Source organism: Pipistrellus kuhlii, unplaced genomic scaffold (genome assembly GCF_014108245.1).
Source record: "Pipistrellus kuhlii isolate mPipKuh1 unplaced genomic scaffold, mPipKuh1.p scaffold_m20_p_6, whole genome shotgun sequence".
NCBI lineage: Eukaryota > Metazoa > Chordata > Mammalia > Chiroptera > Vespertilionidae > Pipistrellus > Pipistrellus kuhlii.
Genome location: NW_023425562.1, coordinates 161,736 through 186,987, shown reverse-complemented (window position 1 = coordinate 186,987; position 25,252 = coordinate 161,736). Strand labels below are relative to the sequence as shown.

Here is a 25,252-nt window from a genome sequence, read left to right as displayed (position 1 = left end):
TGCCATTTACGGTGCCCATTGCTGGCAACTGGGTTTCCCCAGGGCCAGAGCCGGGACAGCCGTGGCCAGCGGACAGGTAACCGGGGCTGGGCATCGCGTTGGTGGGTTGAAATGGGACATGAGAGCTGGCAGGGCGATGAGGGGTCCATGCGGAGCCGGGGGTTACCTGGGACGCCTCCGAGGTGCAGTGGCTCCTGGGTGTGGGTGGGAGGGAAGGGCCGCCCGGCTGTGTAGCTGCTGTCTGCGTCCAGGGCCAGGTGCAGGACGTGCTGCTTTAGGGTGACTGCAGGGAGAGCAGGCTGGTCAGGTGGGACCTGGGAGTCCTGCCCGCTGTCTACCCTCGTGAGCAGCCACTGGTTCTTCCCTCTCCCTCCTGTGCGGCCGGGGCACGGGCGGGGGCTCAGCAACTTGGACATGAAGCAGCTGCTCTCGCCACTAAGCCAGTGCTGCTTAGTGCGGCCACGTGTGTTAAGGAGTAACCCAAGCGTGTGAGAACGGTGTTATCACTCCGTCTCCCACGCAGGAGACCGGCTCTCCGGCAGACGGCGAGGCTGTGGGCGGAGCGGAGTGGGCCCTTCTCCCATCTCAGGCCACGCCTCTGCCACTGATCTCAGCTTCTCTCCCTGAAGACACGACTTCTGGAAACTACCGTGTTTCCCCGAAAATAAGACATCCTTCGAAAATAAGACCTACTTACAGGTTTCCTTCTGAGTGAAATATAAGGCATCCCCCCCAAAATAAGGCCCCCCCTAGGCTCTGTCTCAGAATGAAAATTAATTTACCGTAAACTGGTCGCTAGGGCCACTCCGACTGGCGTCTAGCAACCAGTGATGTTACTCATTTAAAGACAGTGCTATTGCTAAACATGAGAGATTTGGTCCACTGATTCTGAAAAAAATGGAGTCACAAGAAATTCACCAGGAAATTCAGGAATTGGATTGTTATGATGATGTTCCAGAAGATGATGACATGATTGTCATTAAATAAATGAGTAAATTCTTGATACTGTAGGATTCACAGTTTGTTTGGTTTGTGTTGACAACTACCGTACTACCGTACCATATACAGGTAATAAATTTCCTTTATTTTCATTCAACAATAAATGTGTACCTGAAAATAAGACCTAGTGCATCTTTGGGAGCAAAAATTAATATAAGACACTGTCTTATTTTCGGGGAAACAGGGTAACTCCAAAGACAGGCACTTAAACAAATATTCTTATTGATTCTTAGGGAGAGGAAGGGAGAAGGATAGAGAGAGAGACATCGATGACGAGAGAGAAACATCATCGATCAGCTGCCTCCTGCACGCCCCACACTGAGGATCAAGCCTGCAACCTGGCCTGTGACCTGACCAGGAAATGAACCGTGATCTCTTGGTTCACGGGTCAACACTTGACTTGTGAGCCAGGCTGGCTGGGCTAGACAGTCACTTACGATGTTCCAAATAAAGCTCCTCCCATATTAGTAATCTTAACTAAGTGCAATGGAGTTAGCTTTCAAGTTAGTGGAGAAAAGATTCGTTTTTACAAAGATACTTCAGTTAAAACAACAGTGTACACAACTGTTCAATGGTAAGGCTGTGCCCGCTCTCTGCCGTGGTTTGTCTATAGCGTTTGCCTTGGTCTTACGGAGTCCAAGGCTGGTGCTGACGGGGCCCGCAGACACTCAGTCACTGAGGAGAACAGGGCCCTGGTCTCTCGGCTTCCACACCTGCTTGCTTACCGTGGGAGTCAACCTCTGCAGGGAAGCCCTGGTGTCACCTTTTGACCAATGAATGGGTTAAGATCTGTCCTGTCCAATCAGAACTACACACATTATAGCCTCATTTGCATCTATATTGACCAATCAGAACTGCAGGATTTAGAAACCTCATTTGCATAAAGTTGGGGCCTAGGGCAGGAACTCTCTATAAAAAGTGGCCTCCTTTGCTTCTGTGGAACACAATTCAGTTGCCTCCTGCACCGGGGTCTCCCTGGCTGTAGCTCCTTTTGCTCAAGGAAATGCTTGTTGTGCTGTATTAGAGTCCAATCAATGTCGTTCACCACGTTCACCTGCTGGGCTGACCCTGCCAGACACCAATGGGCTTTAACTCTGCTGCATCTGGGACATTCAGGATGAAAGGGGGCTGGACGCCGTACCTGCCACCGAGTGCCACTGCCCGTCACACAGAGACTGCCTGGGTGTGACCGATGTCACCATCCCCCCCGCCTCGCTGTGCACAGAGGCCACGACCTGGAACACATGTGAATTCACTCCGTTAGTCAGTCCTCCCAGGATGTTTCTCATTGATTTTAGAGGGAGTGGATGGGAGGGGAGAGGCACGCAGAGAGAAGCATCAACGTGAAAGACACACATCGACTGGCTGCTTCTTGCATGCACCCTGACCAGGGCCAGGCATCGAGCCTGCAACCGAAGTACGTGCCCTTGACCAGAATCGAACCCGGGACCCTTCAGTCTGCGGGCCGATGCTCTAACCACTGAGCAACACTGGCCAGGGCCACAAGTGCATTGTCCTATTCCCTTAAGAAAGGCAGGTGGAGCCCACTTCCCTGCATCCCCCCTCCCCACTGTTCTCCCCTGCAGCCCAAGAGCATAGATACTGGTCCCCCTCCCACACAGGACCTTCTGCTGTGTCCCTCGAAGCAGCTGCCAGCCAGAGTCCTGCCTGTGCTGCTGCCTAAGGCCCGAGCTCGTCCTTGCACATCGGACGCTGCCTCCTGCAGGCCCCATTAGGTGCAACTCATTGACAATGAGGATCCTCCTCAATGTGACCATGTGACGGTGGCTGGTTTAGGACATTCCAATGTGGAAGGCAAACATGTGGCGGAGGCCGGACCCCCTGCTTGGCTGCCGCCTAACACAGTGCTGTGAATGCCCGGCTCACAGAGGATTCGCACCCAAGGGGCCCAGCAGTTACTGGACTGCATCTGTGCTGTGCCTGTGTCGGGGTCAGGCACTGGGTGAGGGGGGTCAGGCACTGGGCGGGGTCAGACACTGAGCGCTCTGAGGAGCCGCGCGAGCTCAGCCCACAGCAGGCAGTCACCCCACCCCCCGTCCTCCGCCCCTTCCCAGCTCGCACCTGGCCGGCCTCCAGGTGGACGCGCAGGTGCCTGCCGGGCTGGCGGCCCACGTGCAGCAGGACCCCCGTGAGGCTCCGTGGGCGGATGCTGACAAGGAGCTTGAACTCCGGCCCCAACGACACCGAGTCCGCTTTCAGGGGGAAAGGGAGAGAGACATTAAACCTCGCCGATGGATCGATTGATCAATCGTGACTAAGGACGGAGCTTCAGGCTCAGAGACACCCTCTTCCCCACGCTCCTCACCTAGCGTGATGCGACCGCCTTCCGGGGGGAAATAAAGGCCTTTCTCCACAGCGCCCGCCTCGCAGGGCGGCACGGCCACGCGGGCAGAAGGCGGGTCCAGCGGTTTCGAATCCACCTGGAAGTTCCTCAGGCACCCCACAAAGCTGCTCTGGGGGAGGCTCTGCAACCGAGCAGAAGAGAGCAAAGGCATTACCCACAATTCCCGGAAGCACGGGGCAGCCGCCAGGGGCAGGGGCAGCCGGCCAGGGGCAGGGCGGGGCAGGGGTCTGCTAAGGCCGAGGCTGGGCCCATCCTTCCTGTTCTGAGTCCGGCGGCCCCGAGGCTCCCGCCACAGAACCAAGAAAACGGGTACCGGACGTCGGTGGGCGGTCAGATCAGGTGCAGGGCGTGGGGTGCGGGACCAGAGCAGGAGGTGGGCGGTCGGATCTGAAGGGGAGGGCGTGGGGTGGGGGACCAGAGCAGGAGATGGGCGGTCAGATCAGGTGCAGGGCGTGGGGTGGGGGACCAGAGCAGGAGGTGGGCGGTCGGATCTGAAGGGGAGGGCATAGGGTGGGGGACCAGAGCAGGAGGTGGGCGGTCAGATCAGGTGCAGGGCGTGGGGTGGGGGACCAGAGCAGGAGGTGGGCGGTCGGATCTGAAGGGGAGGGCGAGGGGTGCGGGACCAGAGCAGGAGGTGGGCGGTCGGATCTGAAGGGGAGGGCATGGGGTGCGGGACCAGAGCAGGAGGAGGCCGCCCGGTCCAGGGGCAGAGTGGGGGTGGGGGAGTTCCACCTGCACTGCAGACCTCGCTGTTTCCCTGCAGCCACAAACCACCAAAGACTTCACGCGCTCATGTGACTGCTCAGTGCAGGGCAGCTGGCGGGGAAGAGGCCCAAACACCCCACAAAGAAGAAAGGGCCCGAAGGTCCCCTGCATTGTTGGGCTCATCCAATGCCTGAGACTTCAACTAAGGCGGGGGGGGGGGGGGGGCGGTCGGCAGGCGCCTCTGGGCCCTGTGACCCCTTACACCAGGGACATCGGCCGGGGAGCCTGTAGGCCTGAGACCGTCGGACCGGGCCCTGCCAGGCGTCGGGGAGCAGTGGATGTGGGCCACACCGAGCAGCTGGGGTCCGGGGGGCCGGCCGGAGCAGCCTGCAGGCCTGCCCGTGTCTGCAGCACGGCTTCCCCAGGAGGCGGGCGGGATGGGGGGGCACCTCTGTGGCTCGCAGACACCAATCGATTGTTTAAAGGTCCGACTGGAGCGCGGCATTCTCAGTGTCTGTGAGGGGAGCTGCCAGCTGCAGTGAGTGTGCTGTCGACGGCTCCTCACCTTTGGCTTCCTGGACGGGGACGACCCCAGGTAAAGTGACACTCTGGGGCTGAGGGTGAAATTTCCTGGCAACTGTCCCTCCCAGGCCCTCAGCCCGTCCACGACCAAGCGCCCCTTCTCCCCGTCGTGTCCGAACGCCACCTTATGAGGGAAGGAAGAAGGTGATTATAGTTTTGCCTCTGACAATGGCTGCCGTATTTTACTTCGTGGTCACAGGAAATGCTTAGCCGGTGTTGCTCAGTGGATAGAGCCCTGGCCTGTGGACTCAAGGATCCTGGGTTTGATTCTGGTCGGGGCAGCTGTGCGGGGCTGAGGGGGGTCACACGCTCGAGCAGCCTCCTGGGGGCAGGGCCAGGCCGCTGGAGCGTGACCTCCCTCTGCGCCCACAGCTGCCCGTCTCCCACCAAGAGGAGAAGCGTAAAACCCTTGGCTACAAGTCAGGTCCTGGGCTCCCTGAGGCCTGAGCCCTCGTGGCCACAAGAGGTCACTGACGGCCGCTGGGCCTGGGCTCCACGTCTGCGGGCAGCCCACCTCGAGGGCGGGCCCACAGCACCCTCCCCTGCAGCTCAGACCTGCCCCTCCCGGCACATCCTCCGTCTCAGCAGAAGGTCCCGCGGGCCGCAGAGACAGCCCATCGGCCCTCAGGGGCACAGCGGCAGCGGGCAGCCCCCGCCGAGGTCCCGGCACAGCCGCCTCACCGTGTGCCACTGCCCGTCGTCGTACTTCTCTTTGCTCTTGAGCCGCAGTCTCCGCCCTTCGGCCCCCACAGCGAAGACAAGCCGCCCCTTGGCGAGGTACAGGGCCATGAAGGAGGCCGGGGCGCCCGTGTGGAACACCAGCCCGTCGGGGACGGCCGTCCGCACGTCCACGGCGAACTGGGACCTGGGGGACAGGCGGGGGAAGCAGAGTTCGTCCACACGTCCACGGAGAAGTGGGACCAGGGGGACAGGCGGGGGGAGCAGAGTTCCTGTGCTTCTCCGGATCTGAAAGCTGGGGGAGGGGAGCAGCTGACCCAGCCCGCTGCTTAAATGAGTAAAGGGAGGCACGCGCTGATGAAAGGCTGCTGTGTGCGACTGGGAATGGCTGTGCTGGGCACCCCCTCACTGAGGGGGGCGAGTGGAAGCCCCACGGCAGTGCAGCCAGTGGCGTGTGTCCCGCCCACGCGAGGAGGAAGTGGAAGAGGAAGTGGAGGAAAACCCACTGTCCCCTCCTCTTCATTTCCCAGTGCTGGAGGCGAAGCCCACACTGAGATGCACTTAAGTCCTCAAATAGAAAGCTCCTCGGGGGGGCGTGTTCTTCGGAAAGAAAAGGAAACCGCGTCTATATTTGCCCAATGAGACCAACCAGAGGTGACCCCGCGGAAGGGGGCGGGGGGTGGTAGCCAATTTCAGGCGGAGGCAGACTGAGCTGCCGATTCCAGCGCTTTATGCCTGCGGGCTGGTGAGAGCCGTGGCACATGCACCCCAGGACAGCGGCTCCCCTTCCAAACCCGCCAACACCCCAAAGGCCTGCCTCTGGGCGAGGCCCTTCCCACCACTGTGCCTCCCCTGCCCTCTCCTCCCTCCCCTTCAGTGGGCGGCGGGCCCCAGCACAGCGAACAGTCCATCTGATCGTGGGGACACCCCCAGCCTGCAGGCCTGAGGGGCCCTGGGCTCACACAGCGGCCAGGGCCGAGCAGGCTGACGGCCAGGCTTTGGGCCGGGCACTGTGGTCCTCCAGGCGACCTTTCTGTAGGTCTCCTTCCTGTCCCCTGAAAACGACAGCCTGGCTTCCCTATGTTTGTTCCTGACCTGTTAACGCCTCTGCTCAATCCTCTTCCCCCAAAAAGATGCCACCTGTGAGCACAAAACGCCCAAACGTGTCGGTAAAAATGACCCTTCGAGCACGGATCTGCTGACCAGACCGTGGCCCTCTGGTTACGGAAAGCGGAGAGCGGCGACCGAGCACAGGACTGGACAGCAGCCTGGAGGGCACGGCCAGCCCATTGGTAGGCCCTGTCGATTCCCACCCAGAGCCGAGCTGACACACACACACACACACACACAGACACACAGACACACACACACACACAGACACACAGACACACACACACACACACACACACACACGTGCGTGCAGACACACTCACACACACATCACAGGTGCTCTCTGGCTGTGGGAGGGAGCCACTTGGCAGCCACACTGTGTGTCCTGTGCAGCCGCACCGCCCTCACAGGAGGGGTGTGCCACTGTCATGGGGGACAGGGGCCCACGGCCACGCCCGAGAGCTGCCCTGGTTGAAGTCACAGGGTCGTTCTGAGCTGGCGTGAGGGCAGGAAAGGGAACATACCTGTGTTTCAGCAGCTCCGGGGGCAGCGTGAATCGCAGGTGGCTGGTGGGACTGTCCCCAAACCTGAGGGCTCCGGGCTGGGCCTGGGTGCCGGGCAGTGGGAGGCAGGCCTGAGCACTCTGCCCCGCGGGCACGCTCCCTGGGGAGGCTGCGGGGGAGTCCTGCAGGGGCTGCGGGAGAGGCACAGACTTAGGGCTGCTCATCCCGGAGAAGGAAGAGCTCCTCCTGCTGAGAGCCTGCCAGGTCTCACTCTGGATCCTGAGAGGCCCTGGGGGAGGGAGAGCCACGTGGGATCTGGCCCTGGGTGAGCAGGGGCCAGGGTCACATGGGATCTGGCCCTGGGTGAGCAGGGGTCAGGGTCACGTGGGATCTGGCCCTCACTGAGCAGGGGTCAGGGTCACGTGGGATCTGGCCCTGGGTAAGCAGGAGAGCCAGGGTCACGTGGGATCTGGCCCTGGGTAAGCAGGAGAGCCAGGGTCACGTGGGATCTGGCCCTCACTGAGCAGGAGAGCCAGGGTCACGTGGGATCTGGCCCTCACTGAGCAGGAGAGCCAGGGTCACGTGGGATCTGGCCCTCACTGAGCAGGGGCCAGGGTCACGTGGGATCTGGCCCTCACTGAGCAGGGGTCAGGGTCACATGAGATCTGGCCCTCACTGAGCAGGAGAGCCAGGGTCACGTGGGATCTGGCCCTCACTGAGCAGGAGAGCCAGGGTCACGTGGGATCTGGCCCTGGGTAAGCAGGAGAGCCAGGGTCACGTGGGATCTGGCCCTGGGTAAGGAGGAGAGCCAGGGTCACGAGGGATCTGGCCCTCACTGAGCAGGAGAGCCAGGGTCACGTGGGATCTGGCCCTAACTGAGCAGGAGAGCCAGGGTCACGTGGGATCTGGCCCTCACTGAGCAGGAGAGCCAGGGTCACGTGGGATCTGGCCCTCACTGAGCAGGAGAGCCAGGGTCACGTGGGATCTGGCCCTCACTGAGCAGGGGCCAGGGTCACGTGGGATCTGGCCCTCACTGAGCAGGGGTCAGGGTCACATGAGATCTGGCCCTCACTGAGCAGGGGTCAGGGTCACGTGGGATCTGGCCCTCACTGAGCAGGGGTCAGGGTCACATGAGATCTGGCCCTCACTGAGCAGGAGAGCCAGGGTCACGTGGGATCTGGCCCTCACTGAGCAGGAGAGCCAGGGTCACGTGGGATCTGGCCCTGGGTGAGCAGGAGAGCCAGGGTCACGTGGGATCTGGCCCTCACTGAGCAGGGGTCAGGGTCACATGAGATCTGGCCCTCACTGAGCAGGAGAGCCACAGCTTCCCTCACTCTCCTTCCCTCCAAGTATTCGTCCTGTCCTCTCTCCAGCCGCCACCCCATCCATCCCACAACTGGAGGGGATGCCTCAGGATGACAGGACCGCCTGCCTCTCCCTGGCCGCCGCCCACATTCAATCGTTATGCCCGTGTAGCCTGCCTCTTAAATAGCTTTGAACCGTTTCCTCTGCGTCTCCACCACCGCTGTGCTAATTTAGTCCCACAGTCATGTTCAGCCTCGCAGGACAAAAATCAACACACTACTCTAGCTTAGGGGTGTCGAACTCAATCAGAGAAGGGGCCAAAATCTAAAATCCAGCCTAAATCGCTGGCCGAATGGTTTACTGAACAGTCATAAACTGTCATTGTGATGGAAACGCAGCGGAGTGCAGTGATGACAGCGCGGTGTGGGCCACATTGCAAGGCCTGGCGGGACGAATTTGGCCCGCGGGCCTTGTGTTTGACACATGTGCTCTAGCTGGTTTGGCTCAGCGGAGAGAGCGTCTGCCTGTGGACTGAAGGGTCCCAGGTTTGATTGTGGTCAAGGGCACACGCCTGGGTTGTGGGCTCTATTGCTAGTGAGGAGCGTGCAGGAGGCAGCCCATCAATGACTCTCTCTCATCACTGATGTTTCTCTCTTTCCCTCTCCCTTTCTCTCTGAAATCAATAAAAACATATTTAAAAAAATAATTAGAAAGAAAACCTCTTTGACCTTTTGCATAATCCAGCTGTTAATGACGCATCAAATCCACTTCCAGGGGCACAGACTGCCGTGAAGTCATGTGATCCCAACCCTCCCGCCCCTCCCCCAACCGTTCCCCAGGAGGCGGCAAGAAGGTCCAGGATGAGGTCTGACTCTCACCTGGTTGAGGTCCAGAGACTGGGCTCTGCTCAGCCTGGTAGAGCCTTTGAGCAGCATCAGGAACGGTGGTTTGTTCAGACTGCAGCCTCCGAGGGACACGTCTCTCTTGGAAGACTTGGCAGTGAAGTCCAGGACTTGGGGGCTCGGTGACCACCTGGATGTGGGCAGGAAGGAGCCGCTGCCAAACTCGGACGGGGAGGGAGGGAGGGAGGGAGGCACCAGGCAGGGGGTGGAGCTCCAAGGCCCAGGTTCTCACTGTCCAGGTCCTGGGCAGCCTTTCACCCACCTGCACCTCCCACTTCATTCATTCATTCATTCATTCATTCATTCATTCATTCATTCATTTATATTGACTTCAGAGAGGAAGGGAGAGGGAGAGAGAGAAACATTAATGACGAGAGAGAATCATGGATGGCTTGCCTCCTGCACGCCCCACACTGGGGACTGAGCCTGGAACCTAGGCATGTGCCCTGACTGGAATCAAACCCGGGCTGACTCCATCTGCTGAGCCACACCAGCGAGGGTGGGACCTCCTACCTTTGATAGACGATGAGGACATGCTGTGCCCACCTCTGCGTTCCCCAGACGCCTCTCCTCAGAGCAGAGGGCCTCCCTCTCCCCTGGCAGGCCGTTGCCTCTCATCTAAACATCATTTTGGCCTGGCCAGCGTGGCTCAGTGTGAGCGTTGATCTATGAACCAGGAGGTCAGGGGTCGACTTCTGCTCAGGGCACATGCCTGGGTGGCGGGCTCAATCCCCAGTGTGGGTGTGCAGGAGGCAGCCGATCAACGATTCTCCCTCTTCGTTGATGTTTCTCTCTCTCCCTTCCTCTCTGAAGTCAATAAGAACATATTAAAAAAATAAAAACAATCACTTTGATCCAAGGAAAGAACGTTAGACATTTGCAGCAAGCACCAGGCTCTGCTCTGTCCGGGAGCGTCTCGCCTGATGCCGCCCTGGGCCATGCAGCTCCTCGGCCCTGGAGCCTGGAGAACTGAGTAACCATAAGGGTGCAATCCTGACTTCCGTGAAGTAAATCCCGAAGTGAGTATTCCCAGAAGCACAACCTGAAACGCAATCTTATTTGGACCTTCCCGGTGAGGTGCCCGCCTCCCTCACAGGAAGGCTGGCCGCTGCTGGCTGTTTTTAATGGCTGTGTTGAGCCAAAGAAGTCTTTTTTAAGTTTGTGGGAATCTGACTCCACTAACCGACAGGGCACGCCCTCCGTCCACAGGCCGTGGGCATCGCCCAGGGGAAGGGCACGCACCTCTGGACGAACACGTTGCTGATGCAGCCCTCGAAGTCGCTCCCACCCAGACGCAGGGACCGCTGGGAGCCGGGGAAGCTGGGCAGCCGCTGGTCAGGTTTCAGCAGCTGGTCATCGACGAGCAGCCGGAGTCTGAAGGGACAAGAGCAGAACGAGGGTGAGACTTGCTGGGAACAGAAGGTTGTTGCTCGCGGCTGGCTGGTTGTCTTCAGTCCAGACTCAGTGTCTTTGTGTAAAATAACTGGACTTGTTTTCAAAGAGCATTTACATTTGTTCCGTATTTCTGCTGCACCTGTTTTTATTAAAGCTTCTACACACACAGAAGTGCATGCATCGTAAGCGGACAGCTCAATGGGTTTTTGCAATGTGAATACACACGCCAATGTCCCTGGCACCCCAATAAGAGCTGACCAGCACCCCAGGAACTGTGCTGTCACAGAAAGCTGTAGCACGTCCTTTCTCATCACTCCCATTTTGAGTGTACCAGAGTTTAATGATCCATCCGGTGCTGATTAATGTTTAATGAGGAAATGGATGTATAATAGAACCAGGAAGAAGGCCCACACCTACTAGTGAAACAGCCTCGGCCTTCAGGACAAACAGCTCACAAGAAAAGGGTGCAAGAAGATCCCAGAGACAGAGGAAAGACGGAATCTCAGAGCTCTGGCAGGCAGGCCCTCACTCACCCAGTGCTGTCGCTCATCACAGACACATGGTGCAGGGAGCCATCTGAGTACTTCCCTGGAGACTTAAAAATCGGGCGGCTGCTGTCCCTGGTGCTGACTTCAATGTGCCCGTCTTCCAGGGCGACCTGCAGGCTGCTTGTCTGAAATCATTGTAGAATATACCCGTCAGTGCAATGACTTTACACTTGAGGATTACACATGTATCAACACTGAATTTATTATGAAAACCAGCATGAAATGAATTTATTATTCTGTGCTTTATGGCTCAGTGGTTCAGCGTGGCTCAGTGGTTGAGCATCGACCTATGAACCAAGAGGTCACAGTTCCATGCCCGGTCAGGGCACATGCCCAGTTTCAGGCTCCATCCCCAAGTGTGGGGTGTGCAGGAGGCAGCCAATTGATGCTTATGTTTCTCTCTCATCTATGTTTCTATCTCTACATCCTTCTCCTTCCTCTCTCTCTAAAATCAATAAAAACCTATTTTAAAAAATTATGTATAAAAACAGGGTGTTTTGACCCAAATGTTTTGATTTTGTTATTTTTATCTAAAGACTATTTTTAAATGTTTAACTCCATGTTAATGAATATAAGAATCTTATGCAAATTATTTAACATTGATGAATCTATCAAAAGCATTTTATGGGTCTACATTTATAAGCCAATTTAATTTCTCCATCAGTTATACAAAACAGTTAAACCATTTCTAAATGTTTCTATTTTCACTTTCATTCTGCTAAAGTTATTTCCATCAGATCAATTCTTTCCTGAGTAAACTCTAGAATGAAGGGTGAATTAATCTATTTCTTCATGTGGTTAGAACAATGATCTCTTCAGTCATTACACATTTTTTATTTTCTGGTCACAATTTCTAAGAAACTCAATTTTCCAATGTCATTCTTAATAATAATAAAAAAAAGATATGTGTAGTTTTAGCAGCTGTCACTTCAATTTTGTTGACCTTTTCTCTACCAAGTACAATTTTGCAGTTTCCAGCAAGACGTAATCTCCAGTGACTTTAGTCTAAGCTAAGTGTGAGGCTGTAGCCATGCCGGCTTTTCTTCAGCCGGAAATATTCATTGTGAACCAGATAAAGGAAAGCTAATGAACAGGCATGTCTCAGGCCACCACTGAGGAGGCCGAGGGCCACGTTCCCAGGCTGTTTCTCGGGGCTCTGTCTGCCCAGGACGGATCTCATCGTTCTGAGCCAGTCACTCCCCATCTGCTCCGAGCGTCTTGTACACTGTGTTCCAAGTGTCCCGAGCTCAGCAGAAGAAACAAGTGTTGGTGGCAAAAGAGCGGATCAAAACATCCTGTTTTGATGGAAGAGCTATTCTCACAACTTAAATGATAGCATGTGCTTCTTTAGCACTGGTTTTTAATTTTTTTAAAAATTGATTTCAGCCGAAACCGGTTTGGCTCAGTGGATAGAGCGACAACGTGCGGACTAAAAGGTCCCGGGTTCGATTCCGGTCAAGGGCATGTACCTTGGTTGCGGGCACATCCCCAGTAGGGGGTGTGCAAGAGGCAGCTGATTGATGTTTCTCCCTCTATCCCTCTCTCTTCCTCTCTGTAAAAAAAAAAATCAATAAAATATATTTTTAAAAAATTGATTTCAGAGAGGGAGATAGATAGAAATATCAATAATGAGAGAGAACTATCCATCGGCTGCCTCCTGCACACCCCACCTGGGCCTGTGCCCTAACTGGGAACTGAACCCTGACCTCCTGGCTCCTAGGTAGATGCTCACCACGGAGCCATGCCAGCAGAGCTTTCGCACTAGTTTTTGAAAAAGATCTCTAAAGGCTGATGGACAAAGAGGTGAAGAGAGGACAGGCTTTCTGCTTCGATAGGCACAGAGGCAGCCACCACCCCTCCTGTCAGCAGGTGCCAGGTGTCCACTGTGTGGGCTGGAAATCCCGGGAACAGCCCCGGAACAGCAGTAGGCTACTGCCCCTTCGAGTAAATCCCACGTGTCCCATGGGAGGTTTCTGAGGGGTATTGGTGGACTTCTGCACCGTCGTAACTACACGCTGAGTCCCCTCAGGGCAGAGGGCACTTCCTTGGGAAGACAGTGGCTGTGGCTCTGTTGTGTACAAACAAAGACCAAGGCCGGCTTTCCTCCCGCTCCCCAGATGCAAAGTGTCCCATTAGCTGCTGCAAAAACAAAGAGCCACCTTTCATGAAACCCAAAGGCATAGTGGGGACTCATTCTGACTTTCCCCTTAGATAGAAAACGTTTAGCTACATTATTACTTATAACGGTGATGATCCACCTCCACTCAAAGAAAAAATCAAAAAAGAATGAAAACTGAGCCCACAAATACACTCAGATCCAGTTCTGTGAACTATAACATACTTTCCAGACCTGATTTCCTCTCGGACCTACCCCCACGGAGGCTGAACCACGCAGTGGCATTTACCACGTGATGGCAGACACAACGCCCAATTAATCTACGATCAAGATCTCTCTGTTGTTTTGGAGGCCAAACCTCGAGACAGGTTCAAACCGTGTGAGCATGCACGCGGCGTTCCGTACCCCGGCCAGGTGCTGCAGCAGGACACCACTGGGCTGGAAGGTCTGAAACCCAAAGGAGGCCTGGACCTCCCCGGGCGGCAGGAGGTCCATGTGGGTGAAGGTCATCTGTCCTCCCCTGGAGAACGAGGCGGAGCGCACGAGCTGGAAGGCAAGCGCGGTGGGTTACGGCGTGGGAACGGTTCCAGGGCTGGAGCTCAGACTGCACTCCGTGCCCTCCAGAGAGCTTGCTTTTCTGAGGGACAACGGTCAGGCACCCGCAGGGCTGGTGTGTGGCTGGAGTCCCTCCTGGCCTACGAATCTGAGGCGGCTTTGCATGTCTGCGGGGAGAGCCTGTGAATGAGCCGGCCTCACTACCACGTGCTACCAGAAGAGGGCCCAAAGTTGAGGTGGTCACGCGTGCCAAACGCTGGGCTGGCTGGGCGCAGTCCTCCTTAAGGTCCTGGCCCCTTCACTCACCTTCCAGTCCTCCGAGCACTTCTTGGTCACTCCCACGGTGTCATTCAGCCTGACCACACCGCTGGTCTTCTTCAGGTTCTTCATGCAGCCTCGGAAAGCAGGCGTCGAAATGTTAAACCTGATGTGGGACACGACCGAGGACAGGGCTGTACTGGACCAGGCCAACAGAGAACCAGCTGCCACCTGCCTCCGCCCCCCCCTCCCCCCCAGAAACAAGGGTGTATTTCAGGGTCGCCTGTTCTTGCGGGTTTTATAACGCTACTCGTTCTGTGATGCTGGGACTCTGATTCCTTCCTGTGTGAGTCTGCATTCTCGGCTTCAGAAATGAGCACAACCTCCCAGCTGGTGTGGCTCAGTGGTTGAGGGCTGACATATAACCAGAGGTCCTGGTTTGATTCTCAGTCAGGGCACACGCCTGGTTGTGGGCTGGATCCCCAGTTGGGGGCCTGCAGGAGGCAGGCAACTGAGGTTGATGTTTCTCTGCCATCGATGTTTCTATCTCTCTCTCCCCCTCCTTTCCTCTTTCTCTAAAAATCAATAAAAACTTACTTTTAAAAATTGATCACAATAGTGTTGACAGGAGCATAGCCAGGGTCCCCAAAAGGGAGAGACAGATACACAGCATCTAGAATTGCTCCCTCTCCCACCTCCCCCACAAGTCATGGCAGTGCATGGTGAATAGAAAGTCAAGATACTAGAAATATTAATGTGTATTAATAACTTCATAGGTAAGTAGTTTGCTGGAGCCAGGCATGCTCTAGAAAGTTCTATGTTCTCTGCTGCTGTCCACTCTACGCTAAACGCAGAAGAGGAGCTGTTACTCGTGGTCCCAGACAAGCGTGAGGTGGGGCTGGGCACTGAGCCGATGCAAGCCCAACATCGGAAAGCCCTGTCTGGTCTCACGCTGCACCTGCCCCCTCGTAACTGTGCTGGGCAAGGGGAGGCTGTGTGGGTTAAACACGTGGATGTACAGGAGGTGCCCGGAGCCGAGTGTGGCTCGTGGCCATGAACACCCAGGAGGGGTTCCCGGGGGCAAGATGGTGCTGCTCGAGGACTTGGGTCCGGAGCTGGACCGCCTGGGTGTGAGTTCGGCCTCTGCTCCTGGGCAGCGACATCCTTCTCTGGCCTCTGTTTCCAGACTTATACAACAGGAACATGTAACCTGTTTCCTGGTTTGTTCAAATGAGTTAGTAAGTGTGCCTCCTCAATTGGTGCTGAGTACAGAGCAGGTGTAAGGACAGAGAACAAGGCCTTTCTCGCTCGCTCTCTCTCTCTCTCTCTCTCTCTCTCTCTCTCTCTCTCTCTTGTTGTTCATCCTCACCCAGTGATATTTTCCTATTGATCCTTCAGAGAGAGTGGGAGAGAGAGGGAAAGACAGAGAGAAACATCGATGTGAAAGAAACACGTCCCAACCAGGGCCCGGGCCAAGGAGGAGCCGGCCACGCAGGCAAGTGCTCTTGGAATCGAACTTGGGACCTGTTGATCTGCAGACCAATGCTCTATCCACTGACCACACTGGCTGGGATTCTTCTCTTTTTCTTTGCTGTAACCTTCTCTCATTTCTGAAGAGCACGTGGTAATTATCCCAAGATTGTTAGCTCCTCCAGTTCAAACAGCTCCTCTGGTTCAACTGCAGGACAAGCTAAGCTACTCTCAGGGTTAAATTCTTGCACCCCCCTCCTCCCTGCTGTTTGCACATTCAGAGATAATCGGCACCAAGGAGCCTCTAGTTGGTAGAAAATTCCCTCCTTGGCCCCTTCAAACAGCCTCTTGAACTCTTCACACCATTTGCTCTGAGCTTGTTTTACAGGCTCGGGGAAATACTGAGAAGGCACTTCCCCATACACCTGCTTGCACTGTCTCCTGAAAAACAAACCATTAGAATTTGTCCAGACAGCCCCTGATGTCTGCTCCACTTCATCCCAAATCCTCCTCCCCTCTCTGTCGCTTAGCAACAGCGGAGGCTTAAAAGGGGAGCCGCCCTATGTTTCTTGCCCTGTGCTGATTTAGCAATTCAGGGCCTTTCGCTCCCGAGATGGTAAAGAAACTTCTGGGCCACATCTCTTCCTTTAACTGTGAATTCTTTTACAGCCACATCACCGGCCAGACTCTAACAGCAGGGACTGGCTGTGGCAGGTAAACTCAGCAATGACCCCGTGGGAGTGCAACCGTTTGGCGAGAGCCACTCCTGAAGCATCTCTTTCCACGTGGCATTTCCTGCGACTCCGCTTCTGGCTGGGCCTGATGCTGGATTAACATGAAATACCAAAACACACAGGAGCCAGCTGAAGTCCAGGCAAATATTTGTGTTTCTTACACAAATGATGCTCCAGAGAATCCCAGAGTCCATCTCATGTGACCCCTCCGGCAGCTCATCTTTCTCAGGGGCAGGTGTCTGCGTTTATTCTTATCCAATTCATTATAAGCTGGTTAGCGGCATGTAATGGGCATAAAATTAAATCCATTACAGGAAAAGGGAGAAACGAATCCTCAAGGGAACTGCAGCCGAGCTTAATGATCTTCTAGAGATGGCTGTGCCTCCCAAGAAGAGGAAGGTCCCAATGGACTCCGGGAGCTTGTCTATTTGTACCTCCAGACCCGTCCTCTCTTGCGCTTCAGCATTTTAGATCCCCAGCATCTCCTGATGCCCTTCTTTTCCTTCTTCTTTTTAATATTCAGAGGTTACCTCTGTTCAAAAATCTAAAGAAATTCACTCAAACTCCATTGAAGAGCTAAGATTTCTCTGCATTTTTGTCTTTGGGGCCAACCTGACAACTTTAATCCAAAGGTTGGTGCCTCCTTACCGGGATGGATAACACTTTATAGATCACATCTCCTTCCAACTGACGGATAAGTTAGGAAAGTGTTAATTGACCTCAGGTCATGTATGAACGTCTTGTGATATAATACTTAGTCAAGAGGCTGCACTAACCCTTCATGGTATCTTCTCCCGTAACATGTCGTCAGCTACCTCACCCCTCTGGAGGAAATCCACAAAATGTCAGAGCTTTTTAAAGTGCATTCTCAAAGTATCTTTCTCTCACTCTAATCAAGCTTTACTTCTTTACAAATGGACTTAATTCACTCATGTTCTCATTAGTCTGAGAAACAGGCATGCACCTACTCTGAACTTGATAACATAGCAGGGAGCGGGAATGCAGATGTGCCTTATGTTTTAAAAATATATATTTTTAATTGATTTCAGAGAGGAAGAAAGAGCGAGAGAAACATCAATGATGAACACAGAAGCATCGAAAAGACTGTCAAACCTCAGAGGGAAGACAGGGGAGGGTGGGAGGGTAGGAGGTGGGGGTAAGAAATCCACCAAAAGACGTGTGTGCATGCATGTGAGCATAACCAATGGATGCAGACAGTAGGGGGTGAGGGTCTGTGCTGGGGGCGGGAGCGGGCTGAGAGGCCAATGGGGGAAACGAAGACATATGTAACACTTTCAACAATAAAGAATTAAAGGGGGGGAAAAGAAACATCAATGATGAGAAAGAATTATTGATTGTCTGCCTCCTGCACATCCCCCACTGGGGATGGAGCCCACAACCTGGGCCTGTGCCCTGACCAGGAATCGTAACCTCCTGGTTCATAGGTCGACGCTCAACCACTGAGCCACACTGGCCAGGGGTGCTTTGTGTTCTTGAGATGTTTCCCAAAGACAGCCCCCAACTCCCAGCCCTGCCGGTGGGCAGAGTGCCTGGGCCCTCACACAACCTTGTAGGGTCACCTCCATTCTAATGGGCAGTGTTGGCACCACCTGTATTCCGGAGCCTTCACTCCTCCCAAGAGTAACAACGGGGGCACACAGCTCCCCCCCAATCGCCCATCGCATCACCCAGTGTGTAGAGCCTGCGTGACCCTGTTGCCCAACACTGTCCGTACTGAAGAGCTAGCTCTTCGTGGTGATCTGTCACTAGAATTAAAAAGGCAAACCAATCAGAAGCAATCACACCACCGAGAGGCAATCTGCTTCCTTAAAAAAAGCCATCTTACCTTTCCCTGATGGAAAGCGGGATGCCTCCCAGGTAATATGTGTTGAAATCAAATATGTCTCCTTCAATTCTAATGCTCTGGGAATTCACCACACTTATCAACATCAGTCTCTGGGTTTTTCCAATTTTGATCTGAATCTGAAATCAAGGAGAGGCGAGTCGGCCAGCAGCGAGGAAAAGGAACCCTGTTCACGTGCTTCAGGGCTGCTGTAGTCTCGTCTCCTTCCGGATTCATGACATGCTGACATGCGCGACCGGGAGACTCTCCCATAAACTATCCTGTTACAGCATTTTAATAAAGATGTGGGAGGGAGTCGTGGTTTACATATGCCAGATGCATGTTCTGTATTTCCTGCCCAGATGTTGACATCTTAAAGGGACATGCGCTCAGTGGGTGAGTCCACCCGGTAACAGAGAAGAGCTTGGGTGTGGGCGTCACTGAGGGCAGAGGGCATGGAAGAACCAGGGAACAGACTGGACGTACCGAGTGATCTTTCCCGTCGCTGATGATGTCCCGGATCCCCTTTTCCTTGGGTGGCTCTGCGTCCAGCTTGTACCGCACCAGGAGGCTGCCGTCCTCGATGTTGAGGGAGATGAAGCGATTCTAGAGCAAGGAGACAGCACTGATGGCCAGGCCTCTGTTTAGGGAGCTGGAGGGTCACAGAGCCAGGAGACAGCGCCCATGACAGGACTGTGCTTAGGGAGATGAGGGCCCTTGAGCCAGGATCAACACCCATGCCAGGAGATGCGCCAGAGGAAGGGCTGAGTGCTGGCACCGAGTCCTCCAGGTCCCAGCTGCTCTCAGCCAGCTGCCTCCTCAGGTGAAGGGACAACAGCGCTGCAGGCCAGCTCCTGGCTGGGCCTGGGCTTGCACGCTGAGCCTCGTTAGCATCGTGTGTAGTGGTTGCTGGCTCAGGCCCCTTAGCTCCCGTTTCAAAGTGGGGTGCTTTGGGGATCCTGCACAGGACCTGCTCCTCCTGCCACTTCCCTGTCAGCTGTGCTCCGATTTAGGTGTGCCCCTGAGGCCCAAACGTCTCCTCCAGCCTCAACCTGTCTGCACGGTGCCGGCCTGCACACCTGCCTCCTCTGGCTCTCACTGCCAGGCCCCCAGACAGGCAAACCCAGAACCTCTCTCACAGGACCCCCACCCACAGGCCTCCCACCCGCTGCCAAGCCTCACGCTGCTCCCTCTCCTTCCTCTCTCTCTTCTAATCTCTGTGAGCCAGCTACTCCCAGGAGTCACTATTACTCTTTCCTCTCCCATCCAATCCACTCTGCCCAGTCCCAGCATTTCTTAGGTCTCTCCCCATCAGGCCTCCTGGTCCCAGCCACAGCTCCTTCAGCTGACTGCACAGCCAATGTGCTGTCCCCATGCCCATGCTGTCCCCCCATGCCCATGCTGTCCCCCCATGCCCATAGTCCCCCCATGCCCACGCTGTGCCCTCATGAATCCGTGTTCCCCTCTGCAGCCAACGTGGTCAGTGTGAGCAGGTGCTCTCCTGCCCTAACTCCCCACCAGGTGCTCTGAGGCTCTGACCATTGTTGGGTCCAGTTCTCTGACAGTGTCTCAGCCACATGGGCAGCCATCGCTTCCCCAGAGCCCCCAGCCCTTCCCACGTCTGGGCCTCCTTCCTGCCCCTCCCCCACATGGGTCACCCTCCCACCTCTCCCCTTTGCACACTGTCTCAGCTTGTCCTCCAGGTCTCAGATTACGCATCCTTTATTCAAGAAAGTCTATTCTGTGACACACCCTCTTTTCACTTCCAACGTTCCCTCTCTATGGTCTTCACCATCATGATGACATCATTAGCCCATCGACTAGCATAACCCATCAACTAGGATAACCCATTGACTAGCATAACCCATTGACTAGCATAACCAATAATTAGCATAACCCATCAACTAACATAACCCATTGACTAGCATAACCAATCATTAGCATAACCCATCAACTAGCATATGAATGCTTCCTGTTTGTCTTCCCTCACAGCACCTAGGTCCCTGGGGCAGGAACCTGTTGGTCTTGGTCCGTCTGCATCCGCATGTGGTGCAAGGCATGTGCCCGAGCCAAGTGTTTCCTCGGAGGAAAGATGAGCCGGAATTTCTCCTGTGGGGCTGACGCTGGCTCTTGCACAAACCCTGTTGGTGTGAAGCCTCTCACTGAAGGCCTCAGAGCCCTTCTCTGAAAGAAGAGTCAGCCCAGCAGGGCCCTCACCCTGCACTGGGGAGCTAGTCAGGGGTCTTCTCCCTCCTAACAACAGAATAACCTCAACTCACGGACAGGAGGGGCCAGCCTACCCACAGCAGGCCTCAGACCAGGCTCTCCTGTCTGGCGCTGCCGGCATCTTGTAAGTTTCCTTCTATTGTAATATAATGAGTAGAGCTCCTGGCTCCGTCTCAAAGGCCTTCAGCTGCAGCACAGAGAACCCTGCTTCAGGAACAGCCGCCTGGCCCTGCACTCGCTGTGGACCTCCAGGCTCTGCATCTCCTGGCAGGTCATGGCCTTCCCAACCCATCAGCCTTGGCACCTCCTGGCGGGTCCAGACCAACCCAGAGAGAAGTCAGGCAAGGCCTGTGACCCCACCTTCAGGTAGAAGGGCCTAGTAAGATCCCAACTGCCTTATGAGCCCGCATTCTTAGACTGGAGATCCCCATTTCTCCAGAAACGCCACCTGATGGAACAAGTACAGAAGGCTCTTCACAACGCAGACAACTCCAGCCCACCCACCAGCAGGTGGCGCTGATGATCACCTGTAGAGTGTAGACTAGGGGTGTCGAACTCAATCAGAGAAGGGGCCAAAATCTAAAATCCAGCCTAAATCGCTGGCCGAATGGTTTACTGAACAGACATAAACTGTCATTGTGATGGAAACGCAGTGGAGTGCAGTGATGACAGCGCGGTGCGGGCCACATTGCAAGGCCTGGCGGGACGGATTTGGCCCGCGGGCCTTGTGTTTGACACATGTGGTGTAGACCATCACCTTGGACTTGTCTAGGTCAGGAGACTAAGGAATGGCCTCTAGGGATCTCAGCTACTTGATAAGAGAGACGCTGTCATGTCCTGGATAGTCAAGGGCCAGGTTGATGAACACAGCCCCACACAGCCTGCAAGAGTCGGACCAAGATCCCAGGAGGTCTTCACATGTTTTATGCAAAGTCGTTTTAGGCAATTATTAGGCAAATAGTTGTTTCCAAAAAGTGAAATTGACAATGAGAATGGAATGGGAAAAGAAGTGACTTCTCCAACATTTTGGTAGCATGTCCTCAGGTTCCCGATTCCTTGCCTTATTACAACACACCTTCCCACAACCAGAGAAAGGACTGGGCCATGGGAGAGGATGCAGGTCACATTTGCACCTGCTTTTTCAGGCCGAGTTGGCTGTTTATAGTAGCCAGGTACCCCAAGTTGCTCAGTTGAATGGACATACTTGCTAGTAGTTAGATGCTTGTTATAAATTACCTGGTTTTGTGCGAAGAACAGCAACCCTCTGTCCACAGTGGTCTGAACTGTCTGGCCGAAGGTGGGGAAGGGAGCGTATGGCTGAGTTTGAACTCGAGCATAGCCTGTGCCTTCAAAGTAATTCTTGTCTGACTCCTCCTTCCTCCTGTAACACCAACCAGCACAAGTGAAAACGGGGCAGCTAAGGGCGACCCACACGCGTGTTTATCAGTAGGAGGCGCTGCTGCCTGGGGAATGGAGCCAACACATGCAATCTAGTCATCAAGCTTCTTTAAGGAAGAGGAAACGCCTTTAAACGCTGAGATAGCCAGCATTTCTCTGGAGGCACTCCTACATATTATGGTAACTAAACATCAGCTCAGTAAAGATCATATTCAGGAGTCCCTTTGGAAATATCTATTAGGAAGAGCTCGAATCGTACAAACATTATTAACATGAAATACAGTAATTTTATTCCGACTAATAAAAACTCAGTCTGCTTGGATTAGAATATCCCAAACCCTTAACCAGAGGGAAGGAGGGTCAGGAGCTCCCGGCAGAATGTCCATTTGGTCCAGATGTGGGTGCACCTAGAAAGTCAGGGTGTGTGGGCCACTTATTTTTTCAATTTACAGTAAATATGTACTTTTGTGCCCAAATCAGGTACCAACCTACACGGAACATTTTGTGGTAGGAAACACCAAAAATTTAAGATAAATTTATTTATTTTTAAATCGAGAAAACTTGATCAACCTAACATACTACACAGACGCAGAAAAAAGTCCACGGGTTTTATACTTTAGAGACGGCCTAGCCTGGTGCACGCCAGCATCCTCGAAGGACTGCTGGCCCACAGCACCTGTGACATCAAGAGCACGTTATCCGTGTACAATGCCTGCAAGTCGTAAAGATCACAGTGACCGAGACACAGCTCCGAGGCCTTACCTTCGACAAGGCTCCACTTCGGTGGTGTTGAGGTTGAATGTTTCTTTGAAGTTGTACAAGCTCAGGACGTTCTCATTGAGGTCATCCAGCTCAATGCAGCCTTTGTACGGAGGGAACCTGAGTCTTCCGGGGAGCTGGAGAACAAAACACAAAGCTACTCACTGAGCAAAGGACAATGATCAGGCTGACCAAGAAATAGTACGAACCTGGCACTTTTCACCACCAACAGAGCAACAGGAGCTAAGAATGGGGACCCTGGAGCCAAATGCCTGGCTTTACTGTTTAGAACAGCATGACTTTGGGTTAGTTATCCAACCTCTGTCTCAGTTTCCCTCATCCGAGAAGTGGGAATGATAGCGATGCTTTTTAAATGAATATACGTAGCACACATCACTGCAAGGAAGGATTCGAGTGCTAGCTGTTACCCTGGTGAGCTCTGAGAACATAAAGTTAGCCCACCTCCATGATTGGAAAGCAGGGACAGCAGAGAACAATGTCAGTGCTCCCCTCAGCGAAGTGGCACCTGCACTTACTGTGAAGTCCGGTGGGTAGCCCCCCACGTAAAACACCACATTTTCAGGGTCCAGGTTGAGAAGTGTGTTGCTGTTCCCACCATCTATGTCATAAGGCTGAGCTGTTTCTGGTTTGTTGGACGTGGCTTTCTTGGTGTAATTAAGCCTTGCAAACTGGTAGATTCTGTTTAAAATTAAAGTAGATAGCAAGTTTATATAAAAATGTATGCACACATGAGAAAAAAATCAAAGCCAAGATTCTAAAAATGGGGAACAGCAACATGTGCGATGGAAGTTTGGGGGCATAAATCAGCTTAACAAGGAGCCAGGTCTGTCAGCCGAGTACCTCTGGAACTTGACGCGGTCCATAACTGCCTCCTGAGTTTCACTCCTCGTCAAGGTCTGTTCCACTTGCAGCTCGGCCTCGCGGTCCCCCAGGTTGTAGACACACCTGAGCTGGCCGTCCACCACGGCCATACCGATGTAGTCCCCGGAGGCCTGGAGGCAGAAAGCCCCATCAGAGCCCTGGACACACGCATGCTCTGAGCTCCCATCCCAGCATCTTGTGGGTTCACACAGTGAGCCTCGGGGCAGGACAAACGAGGTGTGTCCTTGTGAGAGTAACACGGACAGCACAGCTCACACTGCTAATGCGAGAGCTGCCTTGGCTCTTGGTGTCGTGCACTCATGCCCTACGCATCATGGTTCCATGAAGCCCTCATATTGCTGCCCTGGGCACACGGGAAAGGGGATGACCTTTGGCCCCAGGTGTGCATGTGCTCACGGTGCACACGTGGAAGGCCCCTAGCTCCGAGGCATGTAACAATCCAGGCCTGACGGAGGCCCGTGCACCGTCCAGGTGGCAGGATTCCATCCTGCTGTGCCGCCGGCACGGCCCAGTGGGGTCACGCGCCCCAGAGCCCACCTTCCTTCAACAACAGGAGAAAGGCCAGCGCGGCACTCACGTCTCTGTTGCCGAGGTACATCACAAACATGTTCTCCGTCCCTCCGTTCTCCCCGGGCTCGGGTCTTTGGAGAAACAAGGAGAGAGACGTGTACCCCTTCAGGTCGTCCAGGTCGCTTGGCAGCCGGACCTCCACGCCCGACTTCCCGTTGAACCTCATGGGGATGGCGACCTGCGAGGGCGAGACTGCAGCATTAGAGCTACTCCAGAGTGTGCAGGGCGGCAGCTCCTGGCTCCCCAGCTACTCCTTCCGCTCCCAAGCCATCTGATAAGGAACAAGGGTGTGAGGCCTCCTAGCCCCGCATTAAAAGCACGAATGATCCAGAGATATGGAAGCATGGAGCGGACTATTAAACGTCAGAGGGTGGGAGGGTGGGAGGGGAGAGCTCAACCAAAGACCATGTATGCACAGATGCATAACCATGGACCCAGACAACAGGGTGGTGCAGGCCTGGGTAGGGAGGGAGGAGGGGCTAGAAGGGGGGGATGGGGATGGGGTGGGGCAGGGTGAACAGGAGAAAGGCAGAGGGATCCGTGCTCCTATGACGGAAAACTGCTGTCACCCCATGTCCAGAACATGCCCGTGCTGCAGGAACTGTCCGTCCCTCCTGAACAAAGTGACTCCAGCGTCCGTCACAGGAGGACACAGGGCCTGGGCAGCATCGCACCAGCACATTCCTACCAGGACCTGCCCTGGGCTGGCGCTTACCCAGCCCTCTGTCTGCAGACACTTGGGGGCAGGAGGCAGACCGGTCCCTGACACACCCGACCATCGGGGATGACAGGGGGCAGCAATTACACAACCGAAGAGTTAGGGCAAGAAAGCAGCGGGCTCTTGGGAAGTAAATGCTCTCCCTCGGTGAACGGGCACGTCTCCGAGGAGGAGCTCCGTGCCGGCACAGGCTCACCCACCTTGTTCGCCGCGTCCCTGGCCTGCTGGATGAGCTCCCGGATGTGGTCCACGTTGTCGGAGATGTTGCCCAGCGGCAACAGCTGCTGGTTGATGCTTTCGATCCTGCTCAGAAGATCGGGCAGCTTGCTGGTCAGTTTCCTTACTATTGGTGAGATGTGGAAACATTGACAGTGAGCGTTGAGAAGGTTAAACACAGATGCTCCGGTGACAGCATTTGTCAAGGGGAGTGTTTGGGTCCCGAATGTCAAATGGGAGGACCTTTTCTAAGCACACCAGGGCTTTTATTCAGCGGCCACATGTCAATCATCTTTCTCCACCACTTTAGGGAAAATACCCCTTGGATTTTGAACCTTTAAGCTCAGTCATGATTCAGGGACCCCCTCATGAGTCATTACATCTATAAAGGGGA

The 25,252-nt window shown here is 54.7% G+C and overlaps 1 protein-coding gene across 3 annotated transcripts in view; it reads right to left on the bottom strand.

The window, feature by feature from the left end:
• Positions 1-25,252, bottom strand: part of LAMA3 (laminin subunit alpha 3) — a 133,522-nt gene that overhangs the window by 920 nt on the left and 107,350 nt on the right. For all 3 annotated transcript variants that reach the window (XM_045574212.1, XM_036418463.1, XM_036418464.2), the window contains 20 exons: positions 24,843-24,985; positions 23,932-24,102; positions 23,313-23,464; positions 22,988-23,150; positions 22,455-22,588; positions 21,531-21,675; positions 18,555-18,674; positions 18,072-18,208; positions 14,070-14,187; positions 13,614-13,754; positions 11,078-11,217; positions 10,392-10,523; positions 9,126-9,279; positions 6,964-7,133; positions 5,333-5,516; positions 4,635-4,775; positions 3,326-3,485; positions 3,082-3,212; positions 2,141-2,234; positions 167-283 (listed from right to left, as the gene is read on the bottom strand). In XM_045574212.1, the coding sequence (XP_045430168.1) occupies positions 167-283; positions 2,141-2,234; positions 3,082-3,212; positions 3,326-3,485; positions 4,635-4,775; positions 5,333-5,516; positions 6,964-7,133; positions 9,126-9,279; positions 10,392-10,523; positions 11,078-11,217; positions 13,614-13,754; positions 14,070-14,187; positions 18,072-18,208; positions 18,555-18,674; positions 21,531-21,675; positions 22,455-22,588; positions 22,988-23,150; positions 23,313-23,464; positions 23,932-24,102; positions 24,843-24,985 (2,847 nt within the window). The remainder of the gene's footprint in view (positions 1-166; positions 284-2,140; positions 2,235-3,081; positions 3,213-3,325; positions 3,486-4,634; positions 4,776-5,332; positions 5,517-6,963; positions 7,134-9,125; positions 9,280-10,391; positions 10,524-11,077; positions 11,218-13,613; positions 13,755-14,069; positions 14,188-18,071; positions 18,209-18,554; positions 18,675-21,530; positions 21,676-22,454; positions 22,589-22,987; positions 23,151-23,312; positions 23,465-23,931; positions 24,103-24,842; positions 24,986-25,252) is intronic.